The 22,572-nt window shown below is 41.2% G+C and overlaps 1 protein-coding gene across 6 annotated transcripts in view; it reads left to right on the forward strand.

Moving 5' to 3' along the window:
- The window catches only part of Cyfip (Cytoplasmic FMR1-interacting protein Sra-1), a 143,503-nt gene that overhangs the window by 11,070 nt on the left and 109,861 nt on the right, over positions 1-22,572 (forward strand). For 3 of the 6 annotated variants that reach the window (XM_053789637.2, XM_053789640.2, XM_053789641.2), the window contains 6 exons: positions 1,835-2,260; positions 2,419-2,581; positions 7,347-7,487; positions 18,520-18,736; positions 19,123-19,302; positions 20,253-20,434. In XM_053789637.2, the coding sequence (XP_053645612.2) occupies positions 1,835-2,260; positions 2,419-2,581; positions 7,347-7,487; positions 18,520-18,736; positions 19,123-19,302; positions 20,253-20,434 (1,309 nt within the window). Of the gene's footprint in view, positions 1-1,834; positions 2,261-2,418; positions 2,582-7,346; positions 7,488-17,162; positions 17,305-18,519; positions 18,737-19,122; positions 19,303-20,252; positions 20,435-22,572 lie in introns of those variants that run through there. The other 3 variants (XM_053789639.2, XM_053789643.2, XM_053789642.2) reach the window with 3 other exon arrangements.

Genomic DNA, 22,572 nt, shown 5'->3' on the forward strand with positions numbered 1-22,572 from the left:
GTGCATTCATGGGGAAAAAATAGCTGTCGGTGCATTCATGGAGAAAAATAGCTGTCGGGTGCATTCATGGGGAAAATAGCTGTCGGGTGCATTCGTGGGGAAAATAGCTGTCGGGTGCATTCATAGGGAAAAATAGCTGTCGGGTGCATTCATGGAAAATTTCTTGATGTGTTAGAATGTCCAGACGTGTTGGAGGTATTCACTTGCTGGATAAATACACCCATACATAGTGGTACATTTAGTAGTGTTGGTTAACAAAGAAATCACCCGCCTACCACCCTTTTTTCCCAACATACTCTGATTATGCTAGTCAGATTAATTTCCCAATCCTCTTTTGCTTCGCAAGATCTATGAAAAAGATCATTCTTTTACAGCTATGGTACTGTGACTTTTAGTTTTCAGAGTAAATCTTTACAGTCATGCATGATCCCGGGTTCCTCTTCTCTCCGCTTGAACAAACACATCTTAATAAGATAAACCATACCACGGACGGGGATTGAACTCGCGGTGAGTGAGTCGTAAAACTCCAGACACGACGCGTTGCAATTGTGTCATTACGATTTCGTGAGTCAAGATAATCACATCACAATATTTCACAAATAACCCACACATAGAATAAAACGTGTGACGATGTTTCGGTCCAACCTGGTCCATTAACTGGTCACATCACAATTCGTGGGGGTCATGGTGCCTTTTTGTGATTAATAACGCTAGCATTTTTAATTATTTCAGCCGCCTTTCCTTTGGAAGTAAATGCAGGGCTTATTATGTGGATAAAGGTATTTATGTACCGCTCAGGACACTTAATAATGGAAGAGTTTCGCCACGAATGAGTTCTTCCTGGAGAAGACACTCGTGGCGAAACGTTGCCTTTAATACATGCCACGAAATGTACACGTCATTATCCACGGCCTTTTGTCGTAAAAACATTTCAGAAGTTTGAAGTATAGGTATGTGTGTGAGTGTGTGTGTGTATGTGTGTATTCACCTAATTGTGGTTGCAGGGGTCGATTCACAGCTCCTGGCCCTTGTGTGTGTGTGTGTGAGGGTGGGAGAGAGAGAGAGAGAGAGAGAGAGAGAGAGAGAGAGAGAGAGAGAGAGAGAGAGAGGGGGTTTGGAATGAAACGTAATGCATAGGCAGAACCTTTTCTTTTTACGACATTTAGCTAAGGACTGACCTTTATAAAGTCGTCAAGAAGCCCAGTTTCAGGACTAAGCTTTATCAATTAATATTATTATAATCAAAAAGAAGCGCTAAGCCACAAGGGCTATACAGCGCTGCAGGGTAGGGAAGGAAGCGAGGGTATTGGGCGGCAGAAGGGGGGAGGGATGGTCAGTAGGTTACAGAAAACAGCGGGGCAGGGGATAGTGCGGGGGTAGATTGTAGCAAGAGATAATAAGCTTTATCAAGTCTTGATAATCTTCAGTCTAACGATTGAAATTTACCAGTTACATGTATTGATACCAGTATCTTCATGTGAGTATTATATTTATAGGGAAGAGTTAAATTCATATGTTATACATCGCTTTCTTGTATTTATAATAATAATAATGTATGCCCTATTGTTGGCTTGATACCCCAGTCACCACGTCTCGGAGTTGTTGAAAATGGCATATAAAAAATGATGATTTAATGAGTAAGACACAAACGCAACAGTTGAGTATCCTACATTGTCACTTTTGATGCCTTCAATACATTCTCTGTATTTGACTGACGAAGCCTACGGCGTAGACGAACGTTGCAACGTTAAAGATGATGAGTGAGGCACATCTTACACTTGTGTCTCATTCATCAATGTCCCAGTTGTTGTTCTCACATGTACACTCTCAACAGATCTTGGAGAATACGAGACTTCCAGCAATCGCCAGCCTAGTCGCCTCTCCTCTGCCACTTATGTTACCCCAGATGACAACACAGGAAGGATGGGTCGCAGGAGCTGCAGTGTCAGCCAGAGCAACAAGACCTACAAGAGCGGTCGGATAAGCATGGGGACCTCTGCAGGCGGTGTCTCCGCTCCGGATCTGGGTACTTTGCATCAATCTGGGGCGAATGGGTCCAACATGCCCCGGAGGGGGCCAGACGGAGCCACCATGCCCCGGATGGGTCCAGACGGGGCCTCCATGCACCGCAGGGCGTCCTCGGCTTCGGTGAACGCTTACACCCAGCCACTTATTATGACCAACACCGTGCAAGACAGCCTTTACGGCACCATGAGTCGTGCATCCAGACGCTCGAATCAGCAACCACAGCACTCCACAGGTACCTCAGCACCTTCACTTGCACCTCAGAACTCCACAGATACCTCAGAATAAAATAAAATACAGCCTGCATACTGTCCCTCTCCACTAGAAGAGCTTTTGTTTGACCTGTGCGTTTTAACATTCATCTATATTAATACTGTATCCGTCTCCTTGCAGCGGAGGCCTATGGCACGATCCGCAGGAATCACGGACAACATCGCGTGTCCACCGCTTCACTGGTGCATGGCGACCATGGGATGTTCGACACCGCGCCCTTCAGGTCATCCAGGGATATCCGCAACGTCCAGTGGGATGAAGGATCAATCACGCTCACGCCCGGGTAGGTTTCGTCCATACACACAGGTATTCTTCATCCATACATACACGGGTACTATTTATCCATATAGAGCTCGATACGTTGTAGGTTGCCTTATAAACCACAACAAGTTCCTCCACTCACACACGAGTACACTTACTGTAGTACCGTTCTTCATTAGCATTTTATTCATTAATTCCAAGATATTCTTACTGCTAGGCTAAGGCTAGGCTGTAAGTATCTTTGGCAGTACGGTTTGTAATGGAAATGTCAGTGACATAAAATACAAAGTGTGCGGACAAAGACAGGGCATTGTATCTCAAGAATATACAAACATCCAACCTTTCAGAGACACCTCCACGCAAACATTACAGGACGAGATAAAACGCCTTATTGTTAATGATAAGATATCTGAAATCTTGAGATTGTATCCGCATTTTGCATATAGATGAATAAACTGTTTTAGTAGAGATTGCAACCCAGTTATCATTTTTTTCAGAGTATATTCCACACTGTATTGTGTAACTATATGAAGTTATTGTAAAATGAAATGATTAACATTTCTTTTCAGTGATGCAACAGTGCTCAGTGGGGTCTGATAACGACCCATTGTGACCTTTTGTAATCCCGATTTTTGCGCTACTGTTAATAGGATGAGCCTGGGGTGAATAATAAACTAGCCGCTCAGGCGGCACAACTTATTAAAAGAGTCGGTGTATAATAGGGTTGTACAGTAAGCTAGCAAACTAGACGGGTTAGGGGGGGGGATAATGCGATTCTGTGGGTCATTCAGTTCATGGTGTCTATGTTCGTGTGGAAAGACGCACATAGTGACTGATGGTGAATATGTTTTTACTTTGGGACACATTGGAGAAAAATATCGTCACCAACTTTCATTCTTTAAGCTTTTATTCGGGTTCAGTACTGTGGGAATCTGGGCTAACGCTCTCGCTTCACACGGCGAGGGCCTGGGTTCGATTCCCAGCCAGAGTAGAAACATTGGGCGTGTTTCTTTCCACCTGTTGTCTATGTTCCCCATCAGTAAAATGGGTACCTGGGTGTCAGTCGACTGGTGTGGGTCGCATCCTGGGACACTGACCTAATTTGCCCGACATGCAGAGTATAACAAGGGGCTTTCTATATAGTAGGGAGAGGTTTTTTAGTGCCAGGAAGGAAAAAAAACTGGCAGGAAATGGCAGAAATCGTACACCAAATCCAGTCATTCCTGGAGTGGAACCACAGTCGATGGCCTCCACTCCAAACCAACAGATACAGATACTAATGCCGGAAAAAAAATCCCCCCCCCCAGTACCAACAATACCACCAGTCCGATAACATTCTTCTTTGCAAATATACAGGGTCTAAAGCCAGCAACAAACAACAAAATACCTTTCATCCGTGGACTGCTTGCAGAGGCAAAGGCAATGTTCGCGGCTTTCACTGAGACCCACATAAAGGATCACTTGGACAATGAAATATGGATCCCAGGTTACAACCTATACAGATGTGACAGAGTGAACAGGCAAAAGGGGGGGGGTTGGCCTGTACATTGCAGAGTCACTTGTTTGCACAGAACTGCTTAATGCCTCAAATGATGTAGTGGAAGTTTTAGCAGTAAAGGTCGAGAACCAAAACCTAGTCATTGTGGTAGTCTACAAGCCTCCGGATGCAACATCCCAGCAATTCCAGGAACAGCTGTTAAAAATTGACCACTGTCTGGAAAATCTTCCAGCTCCTGCACCCAACATCTTGCTCCTGGGGGATTTCAACTTAAGGCACCTAAAATGGAGGAATATAGCAAATAATATTGTTGCAGTAATAACACCAGGAGGCAGCTCTGATGAAAACTCACACTCACACGAGCTTTTAAATCTCTGCACAAAATTCAATTTAAACCAGCAAATAATAGAGCCTACTAGACTGGAGAATACACTAGACCTCATATTCACTAACAATGATGATCTGATAAGAAATGTCACCATATCAAAAACAATATACTCAGATCACAACATAATTGAGGTTCAGACATGTATGCGAGGAGCCCCAGACCGACAAAATGAGACTAGTCACGAGGGAGCATTCACCAAATTCAACTTCAATAACAAAAACATAAAGTGGGACCAAGTAAACCAAGTCCTAACCGATATAAGCTGGGAAGATATACTAAGCAACACAGACCCAAACTTATGCCTAGAACAGATTAACTCGGTGGCACTCGATGTATGCACAAGGCTTATTCCTCTAAGAAAAAGGAGGAGTAGATGTAAAATAGAAAGAGACAGGCGCTCCCTTTACAGGCGACGGAAAAGAATAACAGAGCGGCTAAACGAGGTCAATATATCTGAAATGCGCAGGGAGACACTGGTCAGAGAAATTGCAAGCATCGAACTTAAGCTAAAAGAATCCTTTAGGAGTCAGGAATCGCGGGAAGAACTAAAAGCTATAAATGAAATCGAAAGAAACCCAAAGTATTTCTTCTCCTATGCCAAATCAAAATCGAGAACAACGCCCAGTATTGGGCCCCTACTTAAACAAGATGGGTCCTACACAGATGACAGCAAGGAAATGAGTGAGCTACTCAAGTCCCAATATGACTCAGTTTTTAGCAAGCCGCTAACCAGAATGAGAGTCGAAGATCAAAATGAATTTTTTATGAGAGAGCCACAAAATTTGATTAACACAAGCCTATCCGATGTTATCCTGACGCCAAATGACTTCGAACAGGCGATAAATGACATGCCCATGCACTCTGCCCCAGGGCCAGACTCATGGAACTCTGTGTTCATCAAGAACTGCAAGAAGCCCCTATCACGAGCCTTTTCCATCCTATGGAGAGGGAGCATGGACACGGGGGTCGTCCCTCAGTTACTAAAAACAACAGACATAGCCCCACTCCACAAAGGGGGCAGTAAAGCAACAGCAAAGAACTACAGACCAATAGCACTAACATCCCATATCATAAAAATCTTTGAAAGGGTCCTAAGAAGCAAGATCACCACCCATCTAGAAACCCATCAGTTACACAACCCAGGGCAACATGGGTTTAGAACAGGTCGCTCCTGTCTGTCTCAACTACTGGATCACTACGACAAGGTCCTAAATGCACTAGAAGACAAAAAGAATGCAGATGTAATATATACAGACTTTGCAAAAGCCTTCGACAAGTGTGACCATGGCGTAATAGCGCACAAAATGCGCGCTAAAGGAATAACAGGAAAAGTCGGTCGATGGATCTATAATTTCCTCACTAACAGAACATAGAGAGTAGTCGTCAACAGAGTAAAGTCCGAGGCAGCTACGGTGAAAAGCTCTGTTCCACAAGGCACAGTACTAGCTCCCATCTTGTTCCTCATCCTCATATCCGACATAGACAAGGATGTCAGCCACAGCACCGTGTCTTCCTTTGCAGATGACACCCGAATCTGCATGACAGTGTCTTCCATTGCAGACACTGCAAGGCTCCAGGCGGACATCAACCAAATCTTTCAGTGGGCTGCAGAAAACAATATGAAGTTCAACGATGAGAAATTTCAATTACTCAGATATGGTAAACATGAGGAAATTAAATCTTCATCAGAGTACAAAACAAATTCTGGCCACAAAATAGAGCGAAACACCAACGTCAAAGACCTGGGAGTGATTATGTCGGAGGATCTCACCTTCAAGGACCATAACATTGTATCAATCGCATCTGCTAGAAAAATGACAGGATGGATAATGAGAACCTTCAAAACTAGGGAGGCCAAGCCCATGATGACACTCTTCAGGTCACTTGTTCTATCTAGGCTGGAATATTGCTGCACTCTAACAGCACCTTTCAAGGCAGGTGAAATTGCCGACCTAGAAAATGTACAGAGAACTTTCACGGCGCGCATAACGGAGATAAAACACCTCAATTACTGGGAGCGCTTGAGGTTTCTAAACCTGTATTCCCTGGAACGCAGGAGGGAGAGACACATGATTATATACACCTGGAAAATCCTAGAGGGACTAGTACCGAACTTGCACACGAAAATCACTCACTACGAAAGCAAAAGACTTGGCAGACGATGCACCATCCCCCCAATGAAAAGCAGGGGTGTCACTAGCACGTTAAGAGACCATACAATAAGTGTCAGGGGCCCGAGACTGTTCAACTGCCTCCCAGCACACATAAGGGGGATTACCAACAGACCCCTGGCAGTCTTCAAGCTGGTACTGGACAAGCACCTAAAGTCAGTTCCTGATCAGCCGGGCTGTGGCTCGTACGTTGGTTTGCGTGCAGCCAGCAGCAACAGCCTGGTTGATCAGGCGCTGATCCACCAGGAGGCCTGGTCACAGACCGGGCCGCGGGGGCATTGACCCCCGAAACTCTCTCCAGGTAAACTCCAGGTATATCATTGTTGTCAGCTAGGACTGTATACCATGTACATGTACTTGTAGTAAATAAAGATATTTATTATTATTATTATTATTATTATTATTATTATTATTATTATTATTATTATTATTATTATTATTATTATTATTATTATTATACAGAGTAGCTTATGCGCAATTAAATCTAGGATAATCCTATAAAATCAAACAAAGTGACGTATTTCTGCTGGGGTCCTTTGTGTCACATTAATTAGAAATTTCCATCCCTTTCAGGTACTATATAGCCTCTACATGATCAGTAATTGCCCATGAATATAACAAAAATTTATTTTGGTTTCATTGTCTCAGTGGAAGACAGGCGATGAGTTGCAATAACAGTAAAGTAGGTGGGGAACTAGAAGGAATTAATAAGCATTTGTTTTATCGGCAGGAGCAGCCAGTACTCCATAGCTAGCAGGTCAGTGTCATCTGGGTCATTGAAGATGACGCACAAGGAACAACAAGAAAGCAACAAGGAGCACGCTTTCCACCAGAAGCTCACATCTGCACCTTGTATTGTCAGCGGTGGAGGGTAAGCGACTTGTATTCCAGAGATGGGGTTTCATTTATCTAGGGCAGGGGTGGCAGCCATTCCTAGTTCAGTGGAGGATGCTGTTAGGGCTTTAGATCTAAGTAGAAATAGAGGTAAGGGGTATGTGACAGAAAATGGAATGTATAACTATTGATCTAGGAACAGCTGAAACAGTGAAAGTCACTTGGTAAAGATCCCATTGAGCAGAATATCTTTTTTTAATTAGGCTCATTCTGTATATACCAGGAGCGTACCTAGAGAGAGTTCCGGGTGTCAATGCCCCTGCGGCCCGGTCTGTGACCAGGCCTCATGGTGGATCAGGGCCTGATCAACCAGGCTGTTACTGCTGGCCACACGCAATCCAACGTATGAACCACAGCCTGGCTGGTCAGGTACTGACTTTAGGTGCCTGTCCATTGCCTGCTTGAAGACAGCCAGGGGTCTATTGGTAATCCCCCTTATGTATGCTGGGAGGTAGTTGAGCAGTCTTGGGCCCCTGACACTTATTGTCTCTTATTGTGCTAGTGGCACTCCTGCTTTTCATTGGGGGATATTGCATCGCCTGCCGAGTCTTTTGCTTTCGTAGGGAGTGATTTTCGTGTGCAAGTTTGGTACTAATCTCTCTCTAGGATTTTCCAAGTGTATATAATCATGTATCTCTCGCGTTTGGGAGACACACAGATGATGATCAAATTAAATGCAAATTATGTGATCAGGTCACTGTCTTGAACACTATGTGCTTAATTGTCCACTTATTGAGGAATACAGAAATAGACAGTATAATAACCAATGTGACATGTCAAGATATCTTATTAATGAAAATAAGATACCAGATATACTAAGTAAATTTCCTAAATTTGCGTGTAACAGATAAGCGAACTGTAGATGTGTAGATATAAATCCATATGTATACCTGTTAACCCTTTTGGGGCCTAGTTCCTAGGCCTTTTATGTATCCATATGTTCTTGCGCTACCGTCCACAGGATGGATATGGGGTGCACAATAAACTAGCCACTTCGGTGGCAAAATCAAAATGTAAAATCTCCCGCTTGCATTCTAGGGAGTACAGGTTGAGGAACTTTCAAGTATTGCCAGTAATTGAGGTGTTTTATCGCAGTTATACGTGCCGTGAAGGCTCTCTGTACATTTTCCAGGTGAGCAATTTCACCTGCCTTGAAAGGTGCTGTTAGTGTGCAGCAATATTCCAGCCTAGATTGAACAAGCGACCTGAAGAGTGTCATCATGCGCTTCGCATCCCTGGTTTTGAACATAAGAACGAAGGAACACTGCAGCAGGCCTACTGGCCCATGCGAGGCAGGTCCAAGTCTCCTACCGGCTTAAGCCAATGCACCCAACCCAGTCAGGTCAGGTCACATTGACTTAAGGGAGGAACACGGCAACCGACCTGGTAGCACAAGCTATCAGGTCCAACTCACACCCACCCACATCCACTTATGTATTTATCCAACCTATTTTTAAAGCTACACAACGTTCTGGCCTCTATCACTGTAGTACTACTTGGGAGTTTGTTCCACTCATCCACAACTCTATTACCAAACCAGCACTTTCCTATATCCTTCCTGAATCTGAATTTTTCCAACTTAAAACCATTGCTGCGAGTCATGTCTAGGCTAGATATTTTCAGCACACTATTTACATCCCCTTTATTTATTCCTGTCTTCCATTTATACACCTCAATCATATCCCCCCTAATTCCACGTCTTTCTAGAGAGTGCAGATTCAGGGCCCTTAGTCTATCCTCATAGGGAAGGTTTCTGATACATGGGATCAACTTTGTCATCCTCCTTTGTACATTTTCCAGAGCATTTATATCCATTCTGTAATACGGTGACCAAAACTGTGCAGCTTAATCTAAATGAGGCCTAACCAAGGATGTATAGAGTTGAAGAACAACCTGAGGACTCCTATTATTTATGCTTCTTGATATGAAGCCAAGGATTCTATTAGCTTTATTGCGAACACTTATGCACTGTTGTCTTGGTTTCAGATTACTGCTAACCAGAACTCCTAAATCTTTTTCGCAATCTGTAATATTAAGATCTACATTATTTAGTTTATATGTGGCATGGTTATTGTCCTGTCCAACATTTAGAACTTTGCATTTGTCTATATTAAACTGCATCTGCCACTTCTCCGACCACTGCATCAGTCTATTCAAATCTTCCTGGAGTGCATAATGTCCTCGTCAGAATGAATTCGACGGCCTATTTTGGTGTTATCGGCAAACTTGCTGATTGTAATAAAGTTGGTAGAATTACCGACAATATGTAAAGTAAAAGGACACAAGTGCAACTAATGTGACATTTATTGTGGCAACGTTTCGCTCTCCAGGAGCTTTATCAATCCATTACAAACAATACATGGACACAGAGGGTATATAAAGGCTCAGAGTGAGGTGTAATACTAGTGAGGTACCATTTCGATGTTCACTAGTGGTAGTAGTAGTAGTAGTGGTAGTGACAAAAGTAATACAATATGGTAGAGCAATTAATTCGTACATGAGTAAAAGGATATAAAAGCTATTACTTGGGTAACATAAAAATAGGTTGGACAAATATAGACTGGAATGAGGCAGCTTGTTTCAGTGTTCACTCTCTGTGCTGTGTGTAGTATAACAGGAGAGACTATGTGATGGCAGGGTTTACTGTTTTCAGGAGGATTCTTGCTAAGACTTCGGAGATGGTGAAGCTGCCGTTGTTTTGTTTAATTGTATTCGAAACAGCGATCAGTGCTGATTCGAGGCACTTGCGTCTGCGGAAATTAGTTTCTTTGATCACTAATTGGGCGTCTCTGAATTTCATGAGATAATTGGTGGAATTTCGGTGTTGTACACAGGCGTTGTTCAAGTTATCGTTCCTACATGCGTAAATGTGTTCATTGAGGCGGGTGTCGAGGTTTCTGGCTGTTTCACCTACGTAAATCTTGTAAATCTCCTGGAGAGCGAAACGTTGCCACAATAAATGTCACATTAGTTGCACTTGTGTCCTTTTACTTTACAAACTTGCTGATGCCGCTCTTTATGCCCTCATCTATGTCGTTTATGTAGATTGTGAACAGCAGGGGGCCCAACACTGACCCCTGTGGAACACCGCTCGTGACGCTTCCCCACTCTGATTTCTCTCCATTTATGCAAACTCTCTGCTGCCTATTTGTCAACCATGCCTCTATCCAGGAAAAAATTTCTCCTCATTATAATCCTGTCATTTTTCTAGCAGATGCGATTCATAGTGTTATGGTCCTTGAAGGTGAGATCCTCTGACATGATTACTCCCAGGTCTTTGACATTGGTTTTTTGCTCTGTTGTGTGGTTAGAATTTGTTTTATACTCCGATGAAGTTTTAATTTTTTTCACGTTTTCCATATCGGAGTAATTGAAATTTCTCATCATTGAACTTCATACTGTTTTCTGCAGCCCATTTAAAGATTTGGTTGATGTCTGTCTGGAGTCTTGCAGTGTCTTCAATGGACGACACTGACATGCAAATTCGGGTGTCATCTGCAAAGGAAGACACGGTACTGTGGCTTATATCCGATATGAGGATGAAAACAAGATGGGAGCGAGTACTGTGCCTTGTGGAACAAAGCTTTTCACCGTAGCTGCCTCAGACTTACTCTGTTGGCTACTACTCTTTGTGTTCTATTTGTCAGGAAATTATAGATCAATCTACCAACTTTTCCTGTTATTCCTTTATCACGCATTTTGTGCGCTATTGCACCATGGTCACATTTGTCAAAGACTTTTGCAAAGTCTATGTATATTACATATGCATTCTGTTTGTCCTCTAGAGCATCCAGGACCTCGTTGTAGTGGTCCAGTAGTTGAGACAGACAGGAGCGACCTGCTCTAAACCCATGCTGCCCTGGGTTGTGTAACTGATAGGTATCCAGAGGGGTGGTGATCTTGCTTCGTAAAACCCTTTCAAAGATTTTTATGGTATGGGACATCAGCGCTATCGGTCTGTAGTTCTTTGCTATTGCTTTACTGCCCCCTTTGTGGAGTGGGGCTATGTCTGTTGTTTTTAGTAACTGTGGGACCACCCCAGTGCCCATGCTCCCTCTCCATAGGATGTTAAAAGCACGTGATAGTAGGGGCTTCTTGCAGTTCTTGATGAACACGGAGTTCCATGACTCTGGGCCAGGGGCAGAGTGCATGGCCATGTAATTTATTGCCTTTTCAAAGTCGTTTGGCGTCAAGATAATATCAGATAGGTGTGTATCTACAAAATTTTATGTCTTTCTCATAGAAAATTCATTTAGGTCTTCGACTCTCAGTCTGGTTAGTAGCTTACTAAAAACTCATTTCCTTGCTGTCATCTGTACAGGACCATCCCGTTTAAGTAGGTGCCCAATACTGGATGTTATTCTCTACTTTGATTTGGCATAAGAAAAGAAATACTTTAAGTTTCTTTCAATTTCATTTATGGCTTTTAGTTCCTCCCACGTTTCTTGACTCCTGTAAGATTCCTTTAGCTGTAGTTCGATGTTTGCAATTTCTCTGACCAGTGTCTCCCTACGTATTGCAGATATATTGGCCTCTTGTAGCCGCTCTGTTATTCTTTGCCTTCGCCTGTATAAGGAGCGCCTTTCTCCTTCTAGTTTACATCTCCTCCTATTCATTAAGGAAATGTGTCTTGAGCATACCCCAAGTGCCACAGAGTTAATTTGCTCAAGACATAGGTTAGGATCCGTGTTGCTTAATCTATCTTCCCAGTTTATATCATTTAGGATTTGGCTTACTTGGTCCCACCTTATGTTTTTGTTATTGAAGTTGAATTTGGTGGAGGCTCCCTCGTGACTGATCACATTTTGTCTGTCTGGTGCTCCCACCTACATGTCTGAACCTCTATTATGTTGTGATCTGAGTAAATTTTTTTTGATATGATGACATTTCGTATCAAACTATCACTGTTAGTGAAGATGAGGTCCAACGTATTCTCCAATCTTGTAGGCTCTATTATTTGCTAGTTTAAGGTGAATTTGGTGCAGAGATTTAACAGCTTGCGTGTGTGTGTGCGAGTTTTCATCTGAGCTGCCTCCTGGTGTTATCTCTGCTACAACATTATTTGCTATATTCCTCCATTTTAGATGCCTTAGGTTGAAATCCCCCAGGAGCAAGATGTTGGGAGCAGGAGCTGGAAGATTTTCAAGACAGTGGTCAATTTTCAAAAGCTGTTCCTGTAATTGTTGGGACGTTGCATCCGGAGCCTTGTATTCAACCACAATGACCAAGTTTTGGTTCTCGATCTTTACTGCTAAAACTTCAACTACATCATTTGAGGCATTTAGTAGTTCTGAGCATATAATTGACTCTGTGATATACAGGCCAACCCCCATCCCTCCCTTATGCCTGTTAACTCTATCACATCTGTATAGGTTGTAACCTGGGATCCATATTTCATTGTCCAAGTGATCCTTTATGTGGGTCTCTGTGAAAGCCGCGAACATTGGATTTGACTCTGTAAGCAGTCCACGGATGAAAGGTATTTTGCTGTTCGTTGCTAGCTTTAGATCCTGTATATGTCGTCGGATTGGTGGTATTGGTGGTATGGAGGGAGGGGGTATTTTTTCCTGGCACTAATATCTGTTGTTTTGGAGTGGAGGCTATTTACTGTGATTCCACTCCAGAAATGATTGGAGTTGGTGTACGATTTCTATTATTTCCTGCCAGCTTTTTTTCCTTTTTGGCGCTAAAAAAAAAAACTCTCTCTGGAGTGACTGTGGCTACCCAGGTTGTTCCATGGTCTGGATGCTCTGTGTCTTCTTGTACCCTTTAGGTGGTGTGCCTGAACTGAAGAGTGACACATTTTTGGGTGGGAAAATCTTACAGGAAGGAAGGTTGCATTTTCCTGTTGTCACATAGGCACGGCATTTTCTGGGGTGGTCAAAGTTACACGTCCCATCTGTTTTTCCAGATATTCCATGCCTGAAGATACCAAGTGCATAGAATTTGCATAGGCCTGGTTTTTGTTTGCCTTGGTTTTTTGTGACTATATAACCTAGTTAGCACTTGTGCTAACAATGGAGCCTTCATCAGTTATTTCTGGTAATTTATCTTCACTATTTCTCGGGGCATCCCCTTGTTTACTATCTCCCGTGGTATTGCTAGTTTGAAACATTGATTTTTGCATGTCCTTGTCCTTGTCTACTCCTGTTTCCTCACTAGAGCTGTCCCCCTCCAGGCCACCATCATTTATTTCTCTATTCTTACAGTTACTGTCTACCAAGACAGCATTTGTACCCGTGGCGATACCACCATCTGGCCCAGATTTTTTATTTTTCTAACTGTTACAGAATGCTGTCATGTTTTTTTATGAAGCCCGTTTTGATGTTATCATCTTTTAATATCAATGTGATTTTATTCCACAGTTCGGTCTCATTTGGGCATACCCAACAACACTTCCCTGGTTAAATATCTCTTATAGATGATTCTTGAATACCTGCACAAGGTGCGTGGGTATTTCCCACAGAAGATGCATGTAATCCATGGAGTAGCCCGTTTGTTTGTTTGGTTGCAGATTACACAGGATTTCATGATGTGATTTTATTTGTTTATTTTACTGTTATATTCTTCTAATAGCTTCCTTAAAATGGAGATCTGTCTATTTGTATTGTATTTATTTTATTTGTATGTGTATGTCATTGATTTTTCTATCAACCAATGTGACTGTGTAGTGTTGTGTTTCATCACACTTTAGATACATCATTATCATGATCATAGTTTGATGTGGTCAAGGACGGACGAAAATGAATTAGATGCCTTGGTTTTCGTGAAACTGTATCAACAAGTTCTATTGTGTAGATTGCCTAGCAATGAAACTGTAATATGTAAAATGACTGTAATAGCTTTAAAAGATGTAACTATGATCGGTGGCATCTGACAAAAACTCAGTGTGACCTCTGTAACAGTGTTCTTTTGGGCTGCTACTTGCAGAATGAACCGTTTTGAAAAATATTGATTTTTTGAACACACCAATGTGCACAAATCCCACTGAGGACAAATCACTCAAACACCACAAAGTATATCCACATTAAGGAATAAAACTGATTTATAAATGAGGCCTGTAGATATGACTTCATGATTGTGCTTATTATTGCGTGCCATTCAAGTTTTTTTTTTTAACATATCGGCCGTTTCCCACCAAGGTACGGTGGCCCGAAAAGGACTCGAGTCCGGCTTGCCGGTTTCCCTGAATCAAGAAATTAAAAAAAAAAATAGTGGACTACAATTGTACATAATTTTTTTTATCCCTGTCCCTGGACTCATTATGTGGCCTCTTAAATATTTTTTTTTTTAGTTATATTTATGTATAACACAAAAAGCGTCCACTATGGTCTGACAATTGCTTGTAATGAAGGTTAAAAAATGAAACTACATGGAAACGGGTCATGCCGAGAATACGAAGCATTCCTTAGTAATACTGACTCTTATTCTTCGAGGAAGGTGCCTTGATGCTGGTGATGGGTTCTTGATTTAAGAAATTAGAACTTTGATGATGGTGAGGGGATACTTGGTTTCAGAAATTAGTGCCTTGATATTGGTGAAGGGTTCTCGATTTAAGAAATTAAAGTCTTTATGTTGGTGATGGGTACTTGATTTAAGAAATTAGGGCCTTGATATTGGTGAAGGGTTCTTGATTTAAGAAATTAGGACCCGGATATTGGTGATGGATTCTTGATATAAGTAATTAGGGCCGAATCAGATATTTGAATTCTATAGGTTATTTAGGTTCTTGAACGCTGAGTCAGCTATCCGGATTCATTATATTTACATTCTCGAGCGCCGAGTCAAATATCCCTATTAAATATATTTGCATTCTTGAGCTCTGAATCATATTTCCGGATTCAGTATGTTTACGCTCTAGAGCGTCGAGTCAGATATCCGGATTCAATATGTTTACGTTCTAGAGCGTCGAGTCAGATATCCGGATTCAATATGTTTACGTTCTAGAGCGTCGAGTCAGATATCCGGATTCAAGGTGTTTACGTTCTAGAGCATCGAGTCAGATATCCGGATTCAATATGTTTACGTTCTAGAGCGTCGAGTCAGATATCCGGATTCAATATGTTTACGTTCTAGAGCGTCGAGTCAGATATCCGGATTCAGTATGTTTACGTTCTAGAGCGTCGAGTCAGACATCCGGATTCAATGTGTTTACGTTTTAGAACGTCAAGTCAGATATCCGGATTCAATGTGTTTACGTTCTAGAGCGTCGAGTCAGATATCCGGATTCAACGTATTTACGTCAGATATCCGGATTCATTATGAGGTCGAATAACAGCACTTAGCCTGTTGTAAATTCAGCCGTGTAAAAAGAGAAACTTGTTCTTTTTAACAATGACAGGTGAACCTCCCGCCCACATAACTACATGCACAGGGAACTGAGCGATGCACCATTGCCACTTCCCTCTTTCCGTAGACGTTTCCTTCTTAATTATAAACGACCTTTTTTACTCTCATGCTTGTCCATTTCTTTCTTGATTTCTCGGTATATTGCAAAATGTTAGTGTAATTCACATTTCTTAGTATATAATGGATATTACAGTATTAATAATTGATACGGTATTAATAACTGAAACGGTGCCCCGTGGCCTGGTGGCTAAAGCTCTTGCTTCACACGGCGAGGGTCTGGGTTCAATTCCCAGCGAGGGTAGAAACATTGGGCGTGTTTCTTTACACCAGTTGTGTGTGTTCACCCATCAGTTAAAATGAGTACCTGGAAGTTTGTCGACTGGTGTGGGTCGCATCCTGGGACAAAACTGACCTAATTTGCCCGAAATGCTTTGCATAACAAGCAGCTTTCTATATAGTAGTATGTCATTGACGTCAGCTAGGCCTGTATACAGTGTACATGTACTTGTAGTAAATAAAGATATTATACTGCATTTCACCTGTTGTATTTGTTCATGCATACACGTAAATAAGCTTATTAAGGTACAGGTACACATAAGTACAATTATCATATATATTGTAAATGATCTAGGATAAAAATACAATGCATTTTTTACAGGAATATGATCAGGGGAACTTTTAAATATTCATATCGCATATATTTCAGATATCTGTAACTATATTTTTTTGTATAATACACAGTATGGTATAATGCACACGTACATGTATGGATGTTATTGTGTGGTTAGTAAAGTGGGAGAGGCAGCAGGAAATGAATGAATGGGGTGGGAGGGGCTGGTGGGACGGCTTAGGAAGAGGCAACAGGAAGGGTGGGAGAGAGAAAGGGATGAAGAGAGGCAGGGGAGAATGGAGAAATGGAGGGAGGGAGAGAGAAAGAGATACAGGAAGAAATGGAGGGAGGAAGGAAGGAAAGAAGGAAGGAAGGAAGGAAGGTAGGAAGACAATGAAGGAAAGCAAAACAATGAAAGCAGGAAGAAAATAAAGGGAAGAAAAGAGGCAGGGGAGAATGGAGAAATGGAGGGAGGGAGAGAGAAAGAGATACAGGAAGAAATGGAGGGAGGAAGGAAGGAAGGTAGGAAGACAAGGAAGGAAAGCAAAACAATGAAAGCAGGAAGAAAAAAAGCAAGCAGGCAGACAAGCAAATTAAAGAAGGAATCAAGGAGAGATAGAGAGATAGCCAACGCCAAGGTCGAGAAAAGACAATATAAACTTAATAATAACCACCATTGAGAGAGAGAGAGAGAGTTCCTGGACGCAAGGTGATGCTCTTCCTGCTGCTGCTCTCTCAGTGTGTTTGTTTACACGGGAAGGGTTGGGCCACATCTCTTATGTCCCGGTAAAAATGTAACGTTTAGGTCTATTTAGAGGGCACATTTGCAGTACAGGTAGGTGAATGTGCACATTTTGGCTTCCACATGACTTCCATGTCCATAAAATTTGTCAGAAATATGGAAAAAAGTGGTCTTTTTACGTTGTGTCTCGTTGCCTGTTAAGTTTTGACAAGCTTGGTGTTGTGTAGCAACATTTATGTCTATTCAGAGTGTACATTTACAGTACAGATGAGTAAATGTACTCATTTTGGCTTCCACTCAGCTCCCATATGTACAAATTTTATCAGAAATATGGAAAAAATGGCCTTTTAAACGATGCGTCTCGTTGGCTGTTTTAAGTGTTCAAAGTTCACTAACGTATTGTTGTGTAGTAACACTTACGTTCGTTCATATAACATATTTGTGGTACAGGTGGGTAAATGCACTCATTTAGGCCTCTACTTGACTCTCAAAACTGTAAAATTTGACTAAAACATGGGGAAAAAGTGGCGTTTTTACGTTGCATCTCGTTGGCTATTAAGTGTTCAGTGTTCACTGTCTTGTGTAGTGACATTTGCATCTGTTCATAGTGTACATTTGCAGTACAAGAGGGTAAATGTACTCATTTAGGCTTCCAGTTGGCTCCCATACGTATAAAATTTTTCTAAAATAAGGGAAAAAATAGCCGTAAGTCGTGTCTCTTTTCCTATATTGTTCGTGAGCTTGACAGGAATGACATTTTCATGGAATTGTGTGACACCTTATTGGTTTAGCAGCTCATGGTAATGGCACAAAATTTCCATTAGGTAATTTAAGTGATTTTAATGAGGTATAGAAGTGATCATACTCGCTTAGGGTAAACTCCAGGGCGTGTAGGTGGTGAGTTGACGTAGGGGAAAAATTTTTGGTGAGAATTTTCAAAAAAGTTTATGATAACATCAAAGGCATTTCCGACTAGATCGTTTCCAGCCCGTAGCATTTCCGTCCCTTAGCATTTCCATCATATAGCATTTCCAGCTTGTAGCATTTCTATCTTGCAATTCTCTGCTCATTTCTAAATACATATCCATGTAGTAATAATAAAACAGATCTCATATTTGTCACATTGTAATTTTTAATGGAGTGACCTTCCCATACCAGGTATGGAATCAGCAGCTGGCATTGCTGAGAGTTAAGGGTAGTTGAGTCTCATAATACAGCATATTTTATGTGTTGGGAAGCTTAGGAATAAATTTTACAATTGGTGCAAGACATGAACCACATGCTAAAGCAATTGATTTTTGCTTACAGCATCGGAATGGCGGGCGAACGTGTGACAATCACGGATGCACTGAGCAATGTCGACGTTTTGGATGACTTGCCTCTGCCTGACCAGCAGCCTGTCATTGAGGCACAGGCATGCTCGGTTGTGTACACTGCTAATTTTGATACTAACTTTGAAGATCGTATGGCATATGTAACTGGGGTAGCAAAGTACATGGAAGAGGCTGCAACTCATGCAGAACTGGTAAGAAATGCAAATGCTGATTGCTTTTAAAGTTATGTTATATACATAGAGTTAATGGAAAGATGCCAAAGTCTTTATTAAATTAAATGTTTTGCTGAAATATATTGTACTATAATACTACAGGCATTGTGCTAATAAGAATTGCTATACTCTTATATGATTATAAAATTTTTCCCTGGTTTTTATTTTCTTGGTAATCTGTCCCCCTTAGATTTATCCTACATTCAGTATACACTAATCTCTCTTTTCCCCGTATTTATTGATAGTTCTTTTTCCTATAATATTTCCTTTCCAGTTTAGATGGCCTGGTGTAAGTGGTGATCCTGGGAATCAATAACATACAGTATATTAATATATTCCTGTTGCATATTTCAATTCTGTTTTAGAACAAACTTTTGGAGGAAGGAGAGCAGCATGCAGTTATGCTTTACACATGGCGCTGCTGCTCCCGGGCTATCCCACAGCCCAAGTCAAATGAGCAGCCCAATCGTGTTGAAATATATGAGAAAACAGTCAGGGTGCTGTCTGATGAGGTGAAGAAATTAACAAAATTCATGAACTTTCAGGTACAGTGATTTTTTCAGTTGGTTTTAATGAGGGCTTGTTTATTTTAAATATGTGTATAAGAATTTTATATATGTGTATACTGCACTGTACTACCTTTTCCCCTCTTTGTTTCAATAAAATACGTAAGTTTAATTTACATTTACTATATTACAGAATTCTTTCATTAGAATCTTATTTTTTGTGCTTTCAGTGTGGAGACAGGAGTTCTTTGACTTATTGAGGCAGCCCCTAATGAAATATGTGACATACCACTGTTCTGGATATTTTACCACAGTTGATGGGTGATAATTGACTTAGTACATTATATATTGTATGTTGTTGATGGGTCATGTAAATGGATTATTATCTGATTAATACAAAATTATGGCACTAATGCAAAAACTGTTTCGTATTAATATTGGTAGAATTCCCAACATATGTTAAGTAAAAGGACACAAGTGCAACTAATGTGATATTTTATTGTGGCGACGTTCCACTCTCCAGGAGCTTTGTCAAGCCATAATGGCTTGACAAAGCTCCTGGAGAGTGAAATGTTGCCACAATAAAATGTCACATTAGTTGCACTTGTGTCCTTTTACCTAACAAAAAGTATGTCATTAAAAATGAGGGCATAATCAGGCATTGTGTGTTAATGTTTGTGTGTTGTTGGATAATTTAATACTGTATATAGACACTTGTGCAACAGCTGGGTATATTTATTGTGGAAACGTTTCACCAACCAGCAGCTTACCCAGTCCAATACAGGTACCTAAAACTCCTACTGATCTTTAACCATTCTTCTCTGTGTTGGACTGAAGAAGCCACTGGTTGGCAAAATGTTTCTACTGTAAAGATACCCAAGTGTTGCACAAGTGTCTTATTCATCATCCTGTTGGTTCTCTGAACCACTTATTTACATTACTGTATCTAGTTGAGAGTGTATGAATAATTAGTTTTTATATTTCACCAGCGTAAAGCCATTGATGTCTTCTGCACCCAAGTCAAACGCCTTTGTCATCAGGAGAAAAGAAAAGACTTTGTGTCAGAAGCTTATCTGCTTACGCTTGGAAAATTCATAAATATGTTCGCAGTTTTGGACGAATTGAAAAATATGAAGTCTAGTGTTAAGAATGACTATTCTACATATAGAAGGTGGGTGTTCTTTCTTTGTGAAATGAATTTGATTGAGAGATATCAGTTGTTTGAATTGGTAATTGATGCTTTTGCCTATCCATGAATGTTTCTAGAGGCATGAGTATGGCACTGTGTGACCCAATTGGGTTTAGTATACACCTACCATCCGACTTACGACCGAGTTCGGTTCCGAGAAACCGGTCGTAAGTCGAAATGGTCTTAAGTCGAACTTTGCTACTGAATATCAACATAACATTTTTGTAATGACTTTATGTATTTCATTGTTTCATTTTGGTATTTTATGTTTTACTTTACTTTTTATGCTGTTAGTACTGTATTTTATACTGTAAGGTTTAGGATAAACACTGTGTACAACACAAACACTTGATTATTTCCCAGAAATTTGGCATAAAAAACACGGTCGTAAGTCGAGTCGTCGTAAGTCGAGCAGGTCGTAAGTCGGATGGTAGGTGTATATGACCAAAACAGTCAAAGGGTTAAAACATTATGAAGAGTTACGGATAACTTAGTTAACTGGTCTGTTACCATATTTTAGGCATAACACAGTAGATAATAATCTTTAACAATGAAAATCATGTCAATGCATTATCATGATTAATAACGTCATAAATAAAAAAGAAACTCACAAGGACTTTCAACTTACAGTTAACTTCGTCAGAGGAATTTCACCAGTAATTGTGTCAGTAAGGTGATAGCGATGGTTGAATCTTCCAGTGTCAGTAAGGTGATGGTGATGGTTGAATCTTCCAGTGTCAGTAAGGTGATGGTGATGGTTGAATCTTCCAGTGTCAGTAAGGTGATGGTTATGGTTGAATTTCAGTGTCAATAAGGTGATGATGGTGGTTGAATCTTTCAGTGTCAGTAAGGTGATGGTGGTGGTTGAATCTTCCAGTGTCAGTAAGGTGATGGTCATGGTTGAATCTTCCAGTGTCAGTAAGGTGATGGTGGTGGTTGAATCTTCCAGTGTCAGTAAGGTGATGGTGGTGGTTGAATCTTCCAGTGTCAGTAAGGTGATGATGAAATCTTCCAGTGTCAGTAAGGTGATGGTGATGGTGAAATCTTCCAGTGTCAGTAAGGTGATGGTGATGGTTGAATCTTCCAGTATCAGTAAGGTGATGGTGATGGTTGAATCTTCCAGTGGATGGAGGCACCAGTATCACCTGATTCTGAAGTAATTTTTTCCTTAGATATTTCACCAGAGTCTCCCAGGAGGACACAGACAGCCATCTTGATAGTCTCCTGCGCCTGTCATTACAAACACAAACATTAATGTTGGTCTCTACTCTAACACACACACACTCTCCCTTCAACTCTTCCTAGAATATCTGTTACACCAGGGATGCCAACCTATGGTGCACTGCACAATAAGTGGTGCACTGCACCATAAGTGGTGCACTGCACCAAAAGTGGTGCACTGCACAATAAGTGGTGCACTGCACAATAAGTGGTGCACTGCATCATAAGTGGTGCACTGCACTGAAAGTGGTGCACTGCACCATAAGTGGTGCACTGCACTGAAATTGGTGCACTGCACCATAAGTGGTGCACTGCACCATAAGTGGTGCACTGCACCATAAGTGGTGCACTGCATCATAAGTGGTGCACTGCACTGAAAGTGGTGCACTGCACCATAAGTGGTGCACTGCACTGAAAGTGGTGCACTGCACCATAAGTGGTGCACTGTATCCCAGTGATAAAAAAGCAAGCCTACTCAAACAAAACGTATTAACCAATTACCAATTTGTAGAAAAAAATTATTACAGAAATTGAAGAAACTTATACAGTGGACCCCCGCATAACGATATTAATCCGTTCCTGAGAGCTCATTGTTATGCGAAATTATCGTTATGCGAATGAATTTTCCCCATAAGAAATAATGGAAATCAAATTAATCCATGCAAGACACCCAAAAGTATGAAAAAAAAAAATTTTACCACATGAAATATACATTTTCCTACACACAAAGAGAAGGATACATGCACAATAGTAGAGTAGTACATGCACAATATATATTGTGCATGTACTACTCTACTAAATGAAGAATAAATGACACTTACCTTTATTGAAGATGCAGCAATGACTGATGAGACACTGTGTCCTGGGAGTGCCTTTTCATCCTGAGTACTGTAGGTCCT

Source organism: Cherax quadricarinatus, chromosome 68 (genome assembly GCF_038502225.1).
Source record: "Cherax quadricarinatus isolate ZL_2023a chromosome 68, ASM3850222v1, whole genome shotgun sequence".
Classification (NCBI taxonomy): Eukaryota; Metazoa; Arthropoda; class Malacostraca; order Decapoda; family Parastacidae; genus Cherax; species Cherax quadricarinatus.